Source organism: Emydura macquarii, unplaced genomic scaffold (genome assembly GCF_026122565.2).
Source record: "Emydura macquarii macquarii isolate MOO-44397 ecotype Brisbane River unplaced genomic scaffold, CSIRO-AGI_Emac_v2 contig_3343, whole genome shotgun sequence".
NCBI lineage: Eukaryota > Metazoa > Chordata > Testudines > Chelidae > Emydura > Emydura macquarii.
The window spans coordinates 2,389,071-2,408,981 of record NW_027133480.1 but is presented as its reverse complement, the minus strand read 5'-3'; the positions used below and the strand labels follow the sequence as shown (position 1 = coordinate 2,408,981).

At 40.2% G+C, this 19,911-nt stretch overlaps 1 protein-coding gene across 4 annotated transcripts in view; it reads right to left on the bottom strand.

Annotated features, from left to right (window-relative positions):
• The window catches only part of FANK1 (fibronectin type III and ankyrin repeat domains 1), a 54,697-nt gene that overhangs the window by 23,751 nt on the left and 11,035 nt on the right, over window positions 1-19,911 (bottom strand). For all 4 annotated transcript variants that reach the window (XM_067533370.1, XM_067533369.1, XM_067533371.1 and 1 more), the window contains exons 2-3: window positions 17,917-18,094; window positions 14,986-15,110 (exon numbers count right to left, since the gene is read on the bottom strand). In XM_067533370.1, the coding sequence (XP_067389471.1) occupies window positions 14,986-15,110; window positions 17,917-18,094 (303 nt within the window). The remainder of the gene's footprint in view (window positions 1-14,985; window positions 15,111-17,916; window positions 18,095-19,911) is intronic.

The window sequence follows — 19,911 nt, the reverse complement described above, 5'->3', positions numbered from 1 at the left end:
AAATACATTAGGAGCAAGAGAAAGATGAAAGAAAGAGAGGGCTACTCAGCTGGTGCAGTAACTGAGGTACTGGGTAACCCTCTCTTCTTCGAGTGATGTCCCTGTGGGTGCTCCACTTTAGGTGAATGTAGAGCAGTGTTCCTCAGTTGGGGAAGGGACTTCGGTATCCCTTGTTTGTATTGATGAGAGAACTGTTAATCCTAGTATAGCATCCCTACCAGATACCTGATCAATTGCATAACGTATTGTAAAAGTGTATGTGGCTGCCTTGCATATGTCTGTTATGGGAACGTTATAGAAATGGATATTGCTCTGATCAAGCATGTCCTGGTTCCTGCAAGAGCTTGTAAGTTCTTTTGTTTATAGCATACCTGGATACATTCTGTTATCCATTTGGATAGTCTATGACTGGATATAGGCTGCCCTTTTGTGCAATCTGTGACTGATTTAAAGAGCTTATCTGATTTTCTAGATGTTTTTGTTCTCTGTAGGTAAAAGGCTGGCACTCATCTGACGTCTAGTATGTAGAGTGCCACTTCTTGTGCATTATGATGTGGTTTTGGATAAAAGGTAGGTAAATGTATAGATTGGTTAATGTGGAAGTCTGACATTTTTGGTAAAAATTTTGGGTGAGGTCTAAATGATTTTATCTTTGTGAAAAATCATGTAGGGTGGGCCATATGCGATAGCTACTAACAACACTTTCATTTACATGTGGAGAAGTGAACATGTTGCTAGAGGTTCGAATGAATGCCTAGTAATGGCCTTTAGTACTATGTTTAGGTCCAATGTAATGGGGTTATATGTGTGGCAGGGAATACCCTTTGTAACCCATCCAGGAAACGTTTAACCATTGGGTGAGTGAATACCGTTGTGTTATTAATTTTGTCATGAAAACAGAAATTGCTGCTTGATGGACATTCAAGGAGCTAATTGATAGGCCTGATCTTTTTAGTTCTAGGGTATATTCTAAGATGGATGGAATGGATGAAGATGCAGTAAGGATTTTGTCTCTCTCTACACCAGGAGTTGAATCTGCGCCATTTCTGCAGATAAGTTTTCCTTGTTGATGGTTTTCTGCTATTTATTAATATATGTATGACCTCTTCTGAGCATTCTAGCTCCTCTGGGCCAAACCTGTTAGGAACCATGCTGTTAGATGAAGCTTCTGTATCTTGGGATGACAAATTCAAATGCCGTCCTGGGATAGGAGATCGCTAGAGCCTTGCACGGACACACAAATGCGGATCCACATCTGACCCACATCTGTCAGTGTCAGTATGTATGCAACCCATGATCCACAAGCCATGTTTTATGTTCATCCACATCCGCACCACACCCACAGCAGTTCATCCACACACAGTGCCTCTGAGGAGGAGCGTTTGTCTATGTGCCTGCCTGTGTACTACAGTATAAGAAAGCTGTAGCTTAATAAATGTGCACACTGTTATTATTTTAAACATAAATCTTATACAACAGTCATACGGTTCTGGTCTGCGACCTCCATGATGTCTTCTGGGGAAGCTGCCTGTGTCAGCTCCTGGACTGCTAAAGAGCAGCAGCTGTTCCCCTAACAAATGACCCCCACTGCTGCCTGGACCCCCAAATAGCTGCAGATTCCAAATCCCCTAAACAGCTGATAGCAGCCAACCCTCCTGCCCCTGGAACAGTTGTTGGGTGGCAAATCACTGGCCATTCCTGAGCTGTTTGGAGACCAGCTGATCAGTGGTGACAGCAACGGGGATGGGGGCGCTGGCCGCTAATCAGCTGGCTTCTGAACAGCTCAATCATGGGGGTGGCTTGGGACCTCGCCACTTTGAATAGCTGATCGTCAGTGGCTGGGGGAGCAGGGGCTGGCTATCGAACAGTGCTGAGTGGCCAGCCCCCACCCAGCTTCCACGATCAGCTGTTGGGCAGCAAGTCTCCAGGCCACCCCCCCATGAGCTGTTCAGAGACCAGCTGATCGGTGGCGATGGGAGGAGAAGAGGTGGGCTGGCCCCCACTAATCAGCTGGCCTCCAACCAGCTCTGGTTCTATGATTCTGTGTGCTGTGAAAGTTGACTGAATCTGGGCTGGTTAAGAGGGTCTCAGCACCTGACCCTTGGCAGAGTGGGCAAAAGTGGCTTTTTATTGCCATCTCTTCATTCCTCTGATCCTGGGATCAGTCAGGAGATGATTCAAATGGATTCTGTGTGTACTAGCAACTGTGCATGTTATGGCTGGAGGCTTCACTCTAGTGTTCCGCCTCACTTCCTACACGGAGCAGCTGCAGCAAGACACATCCAATTCATTACTCCTCACCCATTACCCCGCAGCAAGAGACGGATAACTTCTCCCCCATTCAGACACAGAAGTGGGGGAAGAAGGTGATTATCCCCTTTGAAATGTAGCACTTTGGGAATCAGAACTGTAATATATATAACCACTAACAGTGGAGTAAAACTACTGCAGCTGGAGTGAAGCTTCACTATAAAATTAGTGGACATCCACAGAAAAGCACTGAGACAACTTGCAACTTTTACTTCACTATAACCACATTTGCTATATAAAATGACTCTCATACCATACTACTCCTAGTATTTTGAAAAGCTGCTCCTTGTGTGGCCATGCAATGCCCAGAGTCAAAGCACTTCCATTTCATCCAAAAAAAAAACCAAGCATTCTGTTAATCCATAGCAACTAAGGTATGAAGGTAAAAAATATACATGGATTTCCAATTTTTGTTGCTGTTTGACTCCATCTATATAAACTGACTTAGCTCCTAATAAATTCCTTGTTAACTTTTACACTATGTCTCTTATATAACAGCAAATCACAATGTGCTCACTGGATGCCCAGCCAGTGCTTGTGCCAGGACTGAGCCCTGACACCTGCAGGGCTATTACCTGCCCTGAATTGCAGGACATGGTCTTAGATGTCTTCCTTGGGACAGCTAATTGTCTTTGAAATATTACTGTGTAAAAACATTAAATCATCTATAGTTTCTGGCTTCAGTGAAGTACAATTCTCATTAGCTGTATGACCAGAGACTGAGAAGGCTCTCCGAGGGTGCACTGGATGCAGGGATAAAATATACAAACTGTGCAACTCGATTGAGAAGGGGAAAGTTTTATTTCTGTTGTCTCCATCACTCCTGCAGTTGCACATCTTCTTTCTTTGTCAGCTTCAGGCTGATATACTTTGACATTTCATCATCATCACTTCCACAGTCCCCATCCGAATCCTCAAACTCTGTATGTGACCATTTTGTCTCCTTTGGAGATGGTCATCGTGTCTGTGTATCTGAGGAAAGAAGCACAAGATTCATTGCAGGAATATTTTTCTCCTGCAATGAGACAAAAGTTTCCTGGTCTCTTGATAAACTTCCTGTCTCTCCTCTTCAGTGAAAATTTTCATGCCCTTCATTTGTAGGTGCAGGAAAACTGCTACTTCTGTGCATAGGCTTGATTTCAAACTTTTCGATGAGACACTGCAAGGCTTTAGATCTGAACTGACAAACTATCTACATCAGTGGTAGAAGGATGAAGATGCTTTTTCAGCCTTTTGTACCAAATGGGTACCAAGTGGAGAGTGGGCTGTGATGACTGCTCTAGCACATCTGATGCTTCCTTGAAAGACTGCAGGAACTCTATTAAAAGTGCACAAGATCTTGTGGTCAATGCTATCAGTGAGCTGAGTATCCTCCTTTTCTGTCAAAATTTCATATATTCTGTCTCACTGCGCCTCGATTGTCTTAAACATGAGTAGCTTGCTGTTCTACCATGTTTCTACATCTCCTTTCAGAGTTTTTTGCAGTCTGCTTTAAAATCCAGATCTTTTGAAGTAACTAACGAGATTTTGGCATGCCTGGATCAGTTTGGTTACTGCTTCGTCTTTCTGGTTTCCAGGTTTGGTAGTGTGCTCAAGTACAGTTTTTATAATGCATACTGAACAGCTTATTCACACATAGGACTTGAGGGCTGCAACCACGTTTGCTCCCTGGTCGGTAACGAAAACCATCTGGTTGGTAATGCTGTGTATATCAAATCTTCTGAGTACCTGAATATCAGCAGAACCAATGTTCTCTGCAGTTTTTGGTTTCCCACTGTCAAACTGAGTCATACAAAGCACTCGCTCCACCATTCTGAACTGTTGTGGCTCTATATAATGAACAGTTACTCCCAAACAGGCAACCTTGCTGTAATCATCTGTCCACAGATCAAGAGTAACCCCTCCACCTACTGTGCCAAGTATGGTTTTCAACTCTGTGGAAATTTGTTTTTTTCTTTTCTTTTTTCTTCTGCCACAAGTGCAGCATACCATGCTAATGTTCTGGAATGTGGTATTAGTGCAACTGCATCCATTTCACCATGTTTGGCACCCATGTTAATCGAACACTGAAAATATGCAAGGAATCCCTGCTGACTACCTCAAAAGGTCTTATATCTGTTGCTACAAACTTCAATAATTCCAGAGTCACAGTTGTCTTCATGTCTCGTGTGATAGTGACACATTTCTTAGTGAATATCTTCAACAAACTGGATCCCAATTCTTGTCTACATTTATGTTTAAGTAAGTTTGAAGTACCATTTTTATGGCTACCAAAAGTTCGGACTTTTTTTGCATTTGACACATGAAACATATCCAGGCACAGTATCTCCTTTTTCATCAATAAGAAATCTGAATGTATTCCAAATTGGTGATTTGCCTCTCTCATTTCCCTTCAAACTGTATTCATCTGCACTTAATTTCTTTTCAATTTCCTTCTCCATTGAGCAGTTCATTGGCTTTCTAAATACAGTGTGGAAACTTTTGGCGGCAACTGGCAAAGAAGTGCTGTGGGGGTGACACAGTGACGACCTCAGTTCTCCTTGACCAACTGACAACATGATAAAAAAGTGAACTTTCACCCATATTTATTAACATAACTCGGTGGGGTGCAGCATGATACACTGTCCTGATTATGATGATTGATGATGGCTGGGGCTGCTCCAGCTCCTGGGGGCTGACTCAACCCAGCCACTGCTGGGTGGCAGCGCGGTGTGGGGACTGGCCACTGCAGCTGAATGCACATCTTTGATGGGGTGAGGCTCACCAAGCCCAAGAAACAGCTGGGGGGGGGGGGGACTAGCTGGCAGCTCCTGATACTGTTCAGAGCCCACGCTAGCTCTGATCAATTGTTACTCCGCCTGGGGCTGGCCCAGGAAGCTGGGGCTGCAGATCACTCAGTTGTTCGGTGGAGGCGGGGGGGTGGGCAGTTGCCATTCAGTTGATCGTATGGCCGGCAGCCAGGGAAGGAGGGGCAGGGGGCAGCTGCCCATCATCAGCTGATTGGCGCAGTGTGGGGACTGGCCACTGCAGCTGAACGCACAGTTTTGATGGGCTGGGATTTACGGAGACCAAGGAACAGCTGGGGGTGGAACTAGCCAGCAGCTCCTGATGCTGTTCAGAGCATCTGTTGGCTCCAATCTGAGCAGCTGTTACTCCGCCTGGGCTGGGCAGGAAAGATGGGGCTGCGGATCACTCAGCTGTTCCAGGCAGAGCAACCATAGGGCTGCTGTACTGAGCCTAGCAAACATGAGAACGTTTATTGCAGCAGCACTCAGCATGCTGGTCTGAATGGGAGCGGAACACAAACAGAAGAACTCAGGAAATTGCAATATCAGTCTAACAACGCTGCTGTCTAGAATTTGCAATGGTGCTCTCCCCACCTATGGCAGCAGCAGCAATCGCACTGTGCTGTGAGATTCCAATTGTGGAGCCTTGGGCAGATAAAATTAGTATCCACATCCGAGTTAGAATCCACAAAGATGGGTCTGCAGATATGAAGTGGATATCCGCAGATTTGCAGGGCTCTAGAGATCGCATCGTGGAGACAGCGTGATTGGTTTACATGTTGACATGTTCAGAAGGTCTGAGTACCATGTCTGTCTGGGCCAAGCAGATGTTATTGTTATCACTGTTGGCTTGTCGACTCTGATTTTGTGAATTGCCTAGGGTAGCATTGGAATGAAGTAGGAATGCATCTCCCATTGAGCATGGTCCCAGTCCTGCCCTCAGGCAGAAACGATGGCATTTGCAGTTTTGTTTTGTGCCCAAAAAAATCGACAGTTGGATAACCCCACTGCCAAAAAATGTTTTTCAGGACTTTGTTGTTCAGTTCCCACTCATGGTTCTGGCCAAAGTGTCTGCTGAGGCTGTCTGCAGTGGTGTTCTGACTTCATGATAGGTATGCCGCTAATATGTTGAGGTTGTGCTGTATGCACCAATTCCAGAGCTTCACTGATTCACTGCATAGGGAATGGAATCTTGCTCCTCCCTAACAACTAATATAAAACATGCAGGCAATGTTGTCTGTCATTATCTTTATTGACCTGTTTCTTATGAGCAGTAGAAAGTGATGGCAGACATTGCAAACTGCTCAGAACTCTAGGATATTTATGTGCAGTCTGGTTTCAATTTTTGACCATCATCCCTGTATCGTATGGTCGGGGAGGTGCGCTCCCCACCCCAGGAGTGATGCATCTGTGATGATCATGATCGATGGTGGACATTATGAGAATGGATTCCCATCATCATGTTGTTTTCTCAGGTCCACCACGATAGGGAATCTTTGGTCTTGCTTGGCATCATTAATATTCTGTTTAAACTGTGTCTGTGCAGTCTTTATACTGAGGCGAGCCATCCCTAAAGGCATCACATATGTTGTCAAGCATATTGAACCACGAACGTCGTCACCACCATGTGACCCAGGAATTGCAGGGCAATGCATGCCATTGCTGTTGGATTGTCTCTTAATAGTGCTATTAGGTCTGTTATGGCCGTGAATCCAGATTATGGTAATGATGCCCTGGCTATTACTCAATCCAGTTGTGCTCCTATGTATTCCAACCGCTATGCTGGGTTGAAAGTGGACTTTTTGTTGTTTATCTTGAGTCCTAGTTTTCAAAACAACTCTATGGTTTGGCAATTAGCTTGTGTGGCCAAGGTTTGGCTAGATGCTATTATTAGATAGTCATCCAAGTATGGAAAAATTGTGATTCTCTGTCTCTGCAGATATGCCACAACTACTGCAAGCACATGGGAGAAGATCCTCAGTGCTGTAGAGAAGCCAAATGGCAATACCTTGTATTGGTAATGATTGCCTGATACTGTAAATCTAGAAAGTGTCTGTGCACGGGGTGGATATGGACATGGAAATAAGCATACTGAAGGTCGAGGGCTGAAAACCAGTCCCCTCTCTACAGTGCCAGTATTATGGTGGACCATCTTGAATTTTTGTCGCCTCAAGAACTTGTAGAGTGCATCAGATTCTAGCATGGGTCTCCATCCTCTGTTGTTCTTCTGTATCACTAATTAATGGAAATAGAACCCCTTTCATCTGTGTTGCAACCACACATGTTCTATTGCTCCTAGTTGTAGGAGATGGTCTATTTCTTGATGGAGTATTTGCACGAGATGAGTCCCTGAAGAAGGACGGGGAAGAGCTTTGGGTAGGAGGAATGGATGTGAAAGGGAAGGTGTATCCCAACTCGATGTTTTCTAACACCCATATGTCCGATCTGATTGATGTTCAGTTATGATGGAATTTTCGAAGGCAGAATTCAAAGTGTGTGGTCAATGATGGTGGCACTATTTGATGACCCTCAACCAAATTTTCAAAACTGCTATTTGGACTATGTTGTTTGAGACATCAAAGATGTTTGCTGTGATTGTCTGCGTCTTTATGTTCTCTGTTTCCCTCTTTGTGGTTTGTATTGCCTATACTGGGACTGGAAAGGATATCTGTGAGCATAAGGTTGAAATCTGTGTTGTTTTCTCTTTGCTAGAGGCGTGTAAATGCTGAGGGTTCATAGTGTAACTCGTGAATCCTTCATAGAATGAAGTACCTCATCTGTCTTCTCTGCAAACAACTGGGTCTTGTTGAATGGGAGATCTATTTTTGTCTGTCATTCCTGGGAAGGTCCACCAAGTGGAGCCACGATGCCCTGTGCATAACAATGGCCATGGCTATAGTTCTGGCCACAGTATCGGCTACATCTAATGAAGCTTGTAGTGATGTTCTAGCTACTAGTTGTCCTTCGTTGATGGGTGACTTGAACTGTTCTCTTTTGTTCTCAGGAATGGCTGATAAATTTCAGTAACTTCTTGTACCTATTATGATCATAATTGGAGAGTAGGGCTTTATAACTGGATACACTCATTAATAAAGTGGATGATGAATAAACCTTTCTGCCTAAAAAAAAATCTAGTCTCTTCCTATCTTTATCCTGTGGTGTTGATTTGTAATTTGTCTGCTTACCCCTCTGGTTTGCAGCATCGATAACAAGGGAATTTGGGTAAAGATGGGTAAAGAGGAATTCCATGCCCTTGGCAGGGATATAGTATTTTCTGTCATTTCAATAATTGGTGGGTGGGATGGTGACTGGTGCTTGCCATATGGTGTTAACCGGCTCCGTCAGTGCTTCAGCCACAGGAAATACAGTTTTTGATGACATTGCAGCATGAAGGATCTTCAGCAGTTTATGATTCCGTAACCTGCTCAAGGGGAATTTCTATATTTTCTGCCACTCTCTTGAAGAGGTCATGGAATTGTTTGGAGTCCTCTACCAGCGTGGGTATGAGGGGGATTGCAACTTCATCTGGGGAGGATGAGAGTCGTGTCTGGAAAGAGAGGTTTCTTGCTCCCTGCTCGTGTCCCCAACCGGTGCGTCTTCTGCAGTAAGTGCTGAGGCAGATGGAGGTGAATGTCTAGAAGATCTTGTACTGTGAACTGGGTGGTCTGCTATATGCCTTGTAGTAGCCCGACCACACATACCAGTTGTGCCATTGAATGTGATATGGAGTAGGAGGTTCAATCCATGGCGGACAGTACCAGGGAAATGCCCTGGTTCCCCTGCAAGGCGGATAACCAGGTGCCTCTGATTATGGTCTAGTGAGGGAAGAGTGCTCTGATGAAAACTGAGCTTCCTCTACCTCACTATCTTCTGCACAGAGAGTGCGCATTGGTGAGAATGCTTCATCATGTGCAAAATGCAATGGTGATTCCCCCATCTCTACTGTGGGTGACTGCAGAGACGATGTAACTATAGTCTCCATTTGCTGACAGTGGTGTTGCTTGTCCTTTTTCTTTAAGGCCGGTGCCATGTCTTGCATCGGCACCGTATTGATGGTAAGTGCCGTTGACAGTACCCTGGCGACTGTCAGCACAGTCACTAATTCCAGTGCCAATGTTGGTGCCGTGACCTTTACTGGTACCGTGATCTTTCTCAGTGCTGTATTTGGTGCCATGGCATCTGACGGTGCCATGGTCAGTGCCGCTGACCATTGGTCCAACGACCTCTGCACCATATCCTTCTTCGGAGCCGTGCTGGAGGAGGACCCTTTTTCTTTGTCTCTTGACTCCGCACCAGGATGTTTCAAGTCCTTGGATGCCAGGACCCGCATCGTACCTGAGGAACCTGTCGCCTCCTTGGTACTAGGTGAAGGGGCTGTCGACAGCCTTTTGAGCAAACACCTTTTCTTTGGTGTAGTTGTGGTTGGAGATGTTGAGGCTCTCTTATTGAGAGTGTGTTTCTTTCCTGAAGGTGGGTTGTCTGGTCTCAGGTCAGAGAGGGTCTGAGGGACTTCTCCATTAATATGAACTTCAACCTCAGAATCCTATCCCTTTTGGCCTTGGCCTTAAGGTTTTTACGAGTGCACTTCTGCAGCACATGCATTTCTCTCAGGCAGCATACACATTGTGAATGGCCATCCGACACTGGGATGGTATCTCTACATGTGGTGCACCTTTTAAATCCTGGTGAACCTGGCATGTCTTCTACTTCTAACCTATTCTACTCTATCTACTCAGGGAAAGAGGTAAGGAAGTCAACCATTTTTATTTTGGGTTTTTTTTGAGGAAGGAAGACAGGTAGGATAAACTACTGACTAAACTAAGGTAATTATGACTAAACTAAATTAGTCTCTAATAATATTCTTGGTAGGACAAGTGAAAACCGTAGCTGCTGATCTTGCTCTGTCTTGGACCATAGATGATTAAGAAGGAACTAAGGGGGTTGGTTATGCACGTGCCAGAAAAGGCGCCAACAGCACCGCAAGACAAGAGCTGTGCACACACAACCCAGATGAGCACTGCTGTAAAGGTCTCCAATCAAGATGCAACGACATCTAAAGTGGAGCACTCACAGGGACACCACTCAAAGAAGTGTAGGTCCTTTACTTAGAGTGGAAGGAGAGCTAATAACGGATACCACCAAGGAGGCTGAGGTATTTAATGACTATTTTGCTTCAGTCTTCACTAAAAAGGCTAATAGTGATCAGATACTTAACACAATTCATATTAATAACGAGGGGGAAGGAATGCAAATCAAAATAGGGAAAGAACCTCAGCCAGAAGTTATGGGTCTATTACAGAAGTGGGTTGGTGAGGTTCTGTGGCCTGCAAAGTGCAGGAGATCACACTAGATGATCACTGGCCTTAAAAGTCAATAAACACAGGAAATAAGTTAGATGTATTCAAGTTGGAAGGGCCTGGTGAAATTCACCCTAGGCTAGGGTACATAAGGAACTAGCTGAAGGAATCTCAAACTGTCAATAATTATCTTTGAGAATTCATGAATGATGGGTGAAGTCCCAGAGGACTGGAGAAGGGCAAACATAGTACCTATCTGTAAAAAGGGAAACAAAAGTAGACCCAAGGAATTATAGACCAGTCAGCCTAACTTCAATACCTGGAAAAATACTGGAACAAATTATTAAACAATCAGTTTGGACAAGCACCTATAGTAGGGTAATAAGGAATAGCTGATATGAATTTGTTAAGAACAAAACATGCCAAACCAACCTAATTTCCTTCTTTGACATGCTAACTGAACTAGTGGATGGGGGAAGAGGGAAGTGGGAAGTTGCAGACTTGATATACGTTGGTTTTAGTAAAGCTTTTTAAACAGTCCCACGTGATATTCTCATAAGCAAATTAGGGAAATGTGTTCTTGATGAAAGGTGGGTGCACAAGCGGTTGAAGGACCATATCCAAAGAGCAGTTATCAGTAGTTTACTGTCAAATTGGAGGAACATATCTAGTGGGGTTCCACAGGTGTATCTCCTGGGTTCAGTACTATTCAGTATTTACATCAATGACTTAGAAAATAGAATGGCGAGTATGCCTATGAAATCTGCGGATGACACCAAGCTGAGAGGGCTTTCTAGTGCTTGGAGGACATTATTAGAATTCAAAATAACCTTAACAAACTAGAGAACTGAAATCATCTAGAAAGATGAAATTCAATAAAGACAAGTGTAAAGTACTAAGAAAATATATCAAACGCACAGCTACAAAATTAGGAATAGCTGACAAAAGACTAAAAATGGATCTGTGAGCTACAATGGATCACAAATTGAATACGATTCAACAATGTGATGCAGTTATGAAACGAGCTAGTATCACTCTTGGGCGTATGGATAAGAGTTTCATATGTAAGATGAGAGGTAGCTGTCCTACTCTAATCTACATTGGTGAGGCCCTCAGATGGAGTACTGTGTCCAGTTCTGCATGCCACACTTTATGAAAGATGTGGACAAATTGGAGAAAGTCCAGAGGACAACAACAAAAATGACAAAAAGTTTAGGAAGCCTAACATATGAGAAAAAGTTAAAAAAATGGAACATGTTTAGTCTTGAGAAAAGAAGATTAAAAGGAGAACTGACAATAGTCTTCAAATATGTTAAGGGCTATTAGAAGACAGTGATCAATTGTTCTTGTCCACTGAAGGTAGGACAAGAAGTAATCAGTTTAATCTATAGTGAGGGAAATTTATGTTAGATGTTAGGAAAAACTATCTAACTATACGGATAATTAAAGAATGGAATAGACTTCCAAGAGAGGTTGTGGAATCCCCTTCAATGGCGGTTTTTAAGAACAAGTTAGACAAACACCTTTCAAGGATGGTCTAGGTATACTTGGACCTGCCTCAAAACAATAGGCTGGACTAGGTGACCTTTCAAAGCTATTTCAGAGTTATTTAGTCTACAAACAACATATATTACAAATATTTTCAAGACACCCTACTTCAATTAAAATAAGATAAAGTTTCTAAATTGTATATAAAAAATGAAAGATATTAAACACAAATACAATACATAATAATTTCAACCAGAAAATAAACAGTAGGAACATTTAAATCGTGATATGGAAGGAGTGTTTGCAGGGATACAGAATGCTTGTATCCTTTCTCCACTTAGATTTTCTGGAAACTATTAAAGTGATTAATTATGTATATTAATGGCTAATAAAAATATGAAACAAAAATTAATTATTTACAGTCTTGTATGACTGACATAAATGACTGGAGAATAAACTGCCATTAATGTTGCCTACCTGGACTCATCATCGCAATGTTCCTGTCCACACTACTAAAACATACATATTTTAAAATAATCTTCAAAACTCTGAATTCTTCCTTGACATTGCTTCTGAATAACCTCCCTGTCAAGGTCACATATCCACATGGCAGGGCATCTAGTTCCCAAGGTAACCACAGTGGATCTGAAGGGGCAATATATTTGGAAAAGAACTATTATCTGGTTGTGTATAGGGCCAATGATTAGGAATGCATGAGTCAGGGGAAATAAAAGTGAGATTTTTTTAATTCTGTTCCAAAATTTTAAAAAAAATTTACATTAAATTAACATTTCATATGGTGAATTTAAACAGGCATGCCTGTACTTTCATATGAGTGTTTTGTCCATTCACAACAAAACATATTAATTAGACAAGCACAATGTATCTGTGCATATGAAGGTCATATTTCTCTTTTGAAATAAATCCTTAATATTTTATAAATGAGTCATTTGGTTACAGATATGCAGGCAGTCATACTATAATGTGGTAATAACACCTTTATTTATAGAATTTGAGGCTCCATTGAAAGCAGTGAATAAATGATGAGCTCATTGGTGAAGACATTCACCAATTAACAAGCAGCAGCTGTTTGTTTTTCTTTTTTTAGGGCCCAATTGATTAAAATTACATGCCTCATTTAACCAGTATTTTCTTGTACTTTTCCTAGAGAAAAAAAAAAAAAGCAGAACACCCTTTTTTCAAACAGAGTAGTTGCTTCTCTGATTTATTAAACCTCTATCCAACTGAATGCAAATTAGGAACCTAGAGACATATTCTGTTTTTGTGTACATAATATAATGTGCACAGATTATTTTACAAACGAGTTAATGCCAAATATTTACATATAACTGTAACAGACAAGAGAACAGTTTATGTAACAAGTTATTCAGGTTTGAACCACATATGCTTCGCTATTTAATAAAAATTGCATATTTTTATAGAAATTGCAGCATCAAAATGAAGAGTAAAGGTTCCAAAAGTGCATCATTGTGTCACACTGCTGCACAGAACTGCAAAATTAGGCAATGTTGGTCCACTGGCAGTGTCAGAGTACTGCAGTAAATTTACTACATGAAGATTTCACTACCATGACTGCTACACAATGAGATGTGAGTGCTTGATTAATCTGTAAGGACCTATATGGGGAACAGAATGTTGATAGAAGAGGGTTCTTTAAACTAGCACACAAAAGCATAACAAGGGTTGTAGACAAAAGCCTGAAAACATGACCCAAATGTGATTTAAAGACTAAGAACCCAAAATTTATTATTTATAATTTCTTATGATTTTTAAGACAATCTCATGATTTGGGGGCCTGAATTCATAATAGTAGAACTCTTGACTTGGGGCTGGTAATACTAAATTTTCCTTTGCTTTTCTATGTTCAAGAATTTTATCTGTGATGTCTCTCCTGCTGAGCAGTAAATTATGCCTCTTCAGCTGTAATTTTTAGAATGACAGCAGAAACAGAACTTGTTCCGATCACTCGATACACAGATATGATTCCTGGACACACACAAAATAAAGAAAACTAACATTCTCAATAAAAAAGAATTCTAAGTAAATTATATGAAATAGAATATTCTAGAAAACATGTGAAAAATGTGTTATTAGGAATACTTCTGTTCACAAGAGATATATATTCCACCACTTATGGCCCTGTCTCTGTCACTCATAAATTTGGATAACACTTTTCACTGATGAAAGTATTTCTGATATCACACTCACTGACATGTTTCCTTTCTAAACACAGGAAATGAGTGAGATTATGCCATGAATATTTGCTGTGCCTTTTCCCATTGCATCCCTTCTTTCTAAAGTCTAAATCTTCTCTTTTTCAAACTGCAAATTCATACCATCTCTGCTCCTAAGGCCATCCCCTCCTCTGCTCACCTGTGACCATACCCCCTCCACATAGAACTTTAATCTCACCACACTCCCATTGATGCCACCTCCTCCTAAATAGAATCACCAAACCACTTATATCCTTCCATCCCTGAGACAATTCACCCATACAAAACCCTCCTCCCACTGATTCTTTCCCTTGTGCTACTCCCTAATTAATCCCAAAATGAGATAATCCAAACCAAAGTCCCATGACCCACTCTCTCCGGCACAGAGACATGCTCTAACCTTTTTTTAACCCTGTGGCTGACAGACTCAAATGTGTTTTCTGTTCTTCCTCTTTAAGGGATAGACCTTTATTTCAGCTTGAGAATTGTTCTGAATGTAAATGAAGTGAGTAAAAAAATAAATCATGGTAGCATTTCATGGAACTAAAAACACATCTGGCCTATTTTCAACTCTACCACTAGGGGAGTGAATAACATGAAGAGGAAATTGAAATAGCACACTAAAATAGTAGCTTTATTTTACAAAATATAGAGAATACAGAACAATTAAACAGTCCGTAGGGGACTCATAACCCCTAATAGTCATAGAACAAGTAATAAAAATATGCAATATATTTATATTTAGAAAATATACATTTCAGTTTTTGTGAGTTCCTAACTATAGTTTTCAATTCAACAGCTATTTTATATCATTTTTTAAAACTGTAAGGAATTTTTGTCACTTTATAATAAATTAAAATCTGTACTTACTAGTAGTGGATACAGAGACAGCTGGACTATAAGCACACTCCCCTGTAGGACTAGTGACCTTCAGTCGAAATCTGTAGGTTGTTCTCGGCTCAAGACCTTCCACAACATGTTGTCTAGCATATCCCCTAAAAAAAATCTTATATAATAATTCAGATGGTATTTTTGAAACATTTTGGCAAACAACATATGAGCATAATGTCTTAAGATTTTGTTTTTCAAAAATGGATATCCATAACTGCTCAAGCAAACGTGTACATACAATTTTGTACCACTACTCACATGCTGATCTATCTACAGGATCTAGACTTCATGGCTGTGTCTACATGGGAAAGTTTTTGCAGGATAAGCTAAATTGTGAATTTAAACCAATGTAGTAATACTGATATAAATACAGTGTGGACACTCTTATTCCAAGATACAAATGGCTTTTTTAAGTTTATTTTATGTCACCTGTGAAATGGCTTAAGCTAAACTGAAAAAACCCACTCTTATCCTGGAAAAAGAGCATCCACATAGTCAATATCTGTGCCTGCATAACTATATCAACATAACTGGTAAAACTTTCCCATGTTGATAAAACCTTAACTGAGTGTATAAAATAGGCTAAGTGAACATGTAAATTGGATATTTTCAGATGGAAACTGCCCATTAGAAGCATAAACAGCCATTTGCCTGTACAAATACCTAATCTGGGTATGCAGTTGCTGCAACTATATCTGAAAATTAGCCACTGATTTGAGTGCATCTTCAAAAAACATGCACTGATTATATGCAGGTTTGTTTTCACTTATAGCTTAAATACATTTTGCAGAAGTAATGCCCCCAAGAGAAAAAAAAAAACAGGTTTCTAATAAGTTGCTTTTACATAACAAACACAAAGTGAAAAGGTTAATCAAATATTTAAGAATTTTATAGAGCCTGCCATCCGATACTTCCTGCATTCAGGATGCAAAATTTCTTCTTCTAAAAATGCTATATTAGCTAGAAATTATTTTTTCCAAAACCCAATGTTTTTAAAACATTTTAACTTTAAAATATATGTAATGTGAAGGAAACTGCTTTGCCAAAGCATAAAAGGTCAGTATTAATACAGTCTAATTCTGCCACCTAGTGACAAAGCTTACACTAAAATTTTCTAAAGACTGCGAACCCTACACAGTGTAACAAAAGAATTTGGAGTCAGTGTCAGTGCAGCATGCCATACAACACTGCAACCATGCAATGCAGGAGGTTCAAGTTAAGAAGTGACTAGTCTTAAGAAGTTTCATCTTCTGGGACTCTAGGGCAGTGTTTCTCAATTAAATTTGGCCACGGAACCCTTTTGAACTCCATAAATAATTGCGGAACCCCCCAAACTCTTAGCAGTCTTCAAATGTCGAAATAAGCAAAGGTCAGCATTTCTCACTTAAATTACACTTACACTGGATACCCTCCTCCGGAAAATCCGAGACATCTTCCCTTTTTCGGCGGCACAGAGAACAGCTGCTCTCGGCGGCGCGGAGAACAGCTGCTCTCGGAACCCCAACAGGGTTCCGCGGAACACCAATTCAGAAACACTGCTCTAGGGGAAGGCAAGTTGTATTGTGAAGCACAGCATGCTTACTCTCTGTCAATCCACAGACTGCTTTACAAACAAGCTGCTCATCTTACAGATATCTCTGTGTATCAGCAGATACCAAAACTAAAGGGACGGAGCAGATCCTGCACCCTCTGCCCTCTAACTCTAATATCCCTCATCACTCTTAGCATCATCTTAGCCCCTTACTCCTACAAAGGCAAATTCTGCACTTTATGCCTAACTTGAACAATGATTAGTTAGCAATGTGAAGGGGAAATAAAGGGACTCACTGCCCATTTTGTGGGAGTAGGGTATGAAGTCAATTTGGAGGGGCAGCTAGTGCTTCCCCCTCACATTTTGCCTGTAAAGAGCATAATCCCTGGAAAGAAAAAAGAGGTCATCCCTAGTACAGTAGAACCTCAGATTTACAAATACCTTTGGAATGGAGGTTGTTCATAACTCTGAAAAGTTTGTAAATCTGAACAAAATGTTATGGTGGTTCTTTCAAAAGTTTACAGCTGAACATTAACTTAATACAGCTTTGAAACACTACTATGAAGAAGAAAGGCTGCTTCCCCCCCCCTTTTTTTTTTTTTTGGTAGTTTATGTTTAACACAGTACTGTACTGTATTTGCTTTTTTTTCTCTCCCCCTTCCTCTGTGGTTGCCTGATTATATAGTGCTAGTTCCAAATGAGTTGTGTGGTTGATTGGTCAGTTCGTAACTCTGGTGTTCCTAACTCTAGATTCCACTGTATTATTAAATATATTCTCATAGGAACTTCTTCTCCTGGATGACTGTCCCATTTTGGAGCTGTCAGCCAGCAGGTTACACAGTAGGTTTAGTTCTCAGTTTTCAGTGAGCCAAGCAAAACCCACCCCTCACACACACACTGCATGAAATTCTGGCCCCAGTGAAGTCAATGGAAGATTTGCCATTGACTTCATCGGGGTCCAGGATTCCGCTCATTGTCTCCCAACATCACCCAACACACTGACAGCCATATATAGCAGTTAATAGGACAGTCACTGGCTGTGACCAAGGGAAGTGAATGAAGGTTAACAGCCACAGAAGGGTTACTCGGTTGCCTCAGGTATGCACCCCTCACAATCAAACCAGGTTAACAACATACGCCTTTTTACAACAATTACAGGTCATAAGTGGTATTACTTCAAAAATTGTGCTTATATTAAGTAATATAATTATTTCAAAAGAAATTAGATTTTAAAAACTGAATGAAAAATAATTAGTATTTTTCAAACAAAAACATTACTGCCAAAATAAATAATTAGCATTTCTTCATCATTTTTCATCTACAAAATGCTTTGGAAGCCTTAACTAATAAAGATTAAACTTAATTAACATTGCACCTACGTATAAATGGTACCATAGGTATGTAATTTGGGGTCCTCTTCTTCAATTGACATCTTTAGCCATTGCTCTTGAGGTCCTTTTCTTGGTGCCTTGTTTTCCAAATCCCAAGAGAGTTGAATACTGTGGTGGGTCACCTCACCTACAACTGGAGGAGGTGGTTTTGGGATAGTATGTTTTCCTAAAAAAAGTGTATTTCAAAATGTTATTCTGTAACATAGAATGTAAAAAGATCTTCATGTACGTGAAACCGCATTTTAGGTGTTCATTGATCAGTTTTGTTATTCCTCCTTTGATTAAGATTTTGCATTTTTCAAATCTATTTTGAAGTGTATAGTGTTTATCCAAGCGCACACACTCAGTTGTAGAGAACACTCTTTGAAATTTTGTATCCCTTTATCTTGCTAGTAAGATCATATTTTAACTCACCTCTTTATAAGGAAATACATAATTATTGTGCAAAGATTACTTTAATTATATGACCATCACATTCCTTTCTGTTCTTCTAATAAAATCCATTATAGCACTACGCTTGACATTTTTACAAACTCTTTCCACAACAGCTGTAACTATACAACTATGGTCAAGTGTGCAATAACCTGCTTTCATTTTCTCCTGGTGTCACCAATTAATTGGTACAGTGTGAAAATTCAAGACCAAAACAAAAAAATTAGCTCCAAAAACGAGTGTGACATAAGAACTATAAAGGATGGATAAGCAAACACTCAGAGACCTGAGGTAATATATTAAGAAATCAATGTACCAGAACTTCAGTATATACTCAATGTACAACCAACATGTCAGGAAGGTTGTCACCATCCCTATTTGGCATCACCAACTGTGGTTTCTTTAAGACTCAGGACAGTGTGTCATTGTTTATGTTTTTGTAAGTTAGAAACTTAAAAAAAAAAAACAACCACCACCAAAAATACCAAACAAAAAACAAAGAACAACAATTTATTATGTGTAGTTTTTAAAAGCCCCACTCTAAAAATGCTAACTCACAGGCTTTTATGTTCACTTTTGTCAGTGCTATTTAAATATCCATTAATATAATATATGGGCTACACAGGCTATATCATCCACATAACAGAAGTACAGTAGAAATACACAGGGGAAAAAAACAGCTTTTTTTTCCAAAAACATTTATGATTTCAGTGTCGTAAGGCAGTTGGTTAAAATACTCAGATAGAACACAAAATTAGGGGGATAAAATTATCCAGTGACCTATTGCTTTTCACTTTATATTTCTATTTATACATTCTCCAAGAAAAAGGTTTACATAGTTCATCTTACTGAGCAAAAGCACTTTTGAGCCTTAAAGCTTGTCTTTGCTTATCTTTTCCTTTGTTGGCAAATAACTTCTGCAGTGTTTGCACTAATTTTTTATTTCAGCTCTGTACAAACAGTGGAAGGTGACTTAAGAGTTTTGGGTTAGCAGAGACAATGAATCATTTATTGTCTGTCAAGAAGTTGGTCTTGTAAGAGACAGGTTGTAAATAAATTCATTTCATACAAAGTATTGGCTCAACATTTTAGTTATATACCTTTATGAAGCTAGCCTGAAATTAAAATCAATTTTCACTTATATTTTCAATGTTTTGAGATATTCTTGTGGTTACAAAACAATAATCAGAAAACAGATACTTTCTGACAGTCATTCGCACTGCACCATAGTAAAGGAATCAAGAGTAGGATTCTTTTCTTTATTCAATGAGTAAACATAACTCATATTAAGTTCAACAAGAATTATACATACAAATCAAGGGAGTACTACATTATACCCTTGTGCACTGTTTTTATACAAACCTTTTTAAATGGTATCAATTAAACTACTTCTCTTATATTTTCACAATTACTAAATGTTAATTCCACACATTGTCAATTTAAAATAATGATATGGGGGGCCATCATGTGGCTCTGGAATGCCAGTTTTAATCAAACTTTTGTTTTAAAATTAATATAGAATAAAAAGAAACCCACTTTGTAATTAGATAT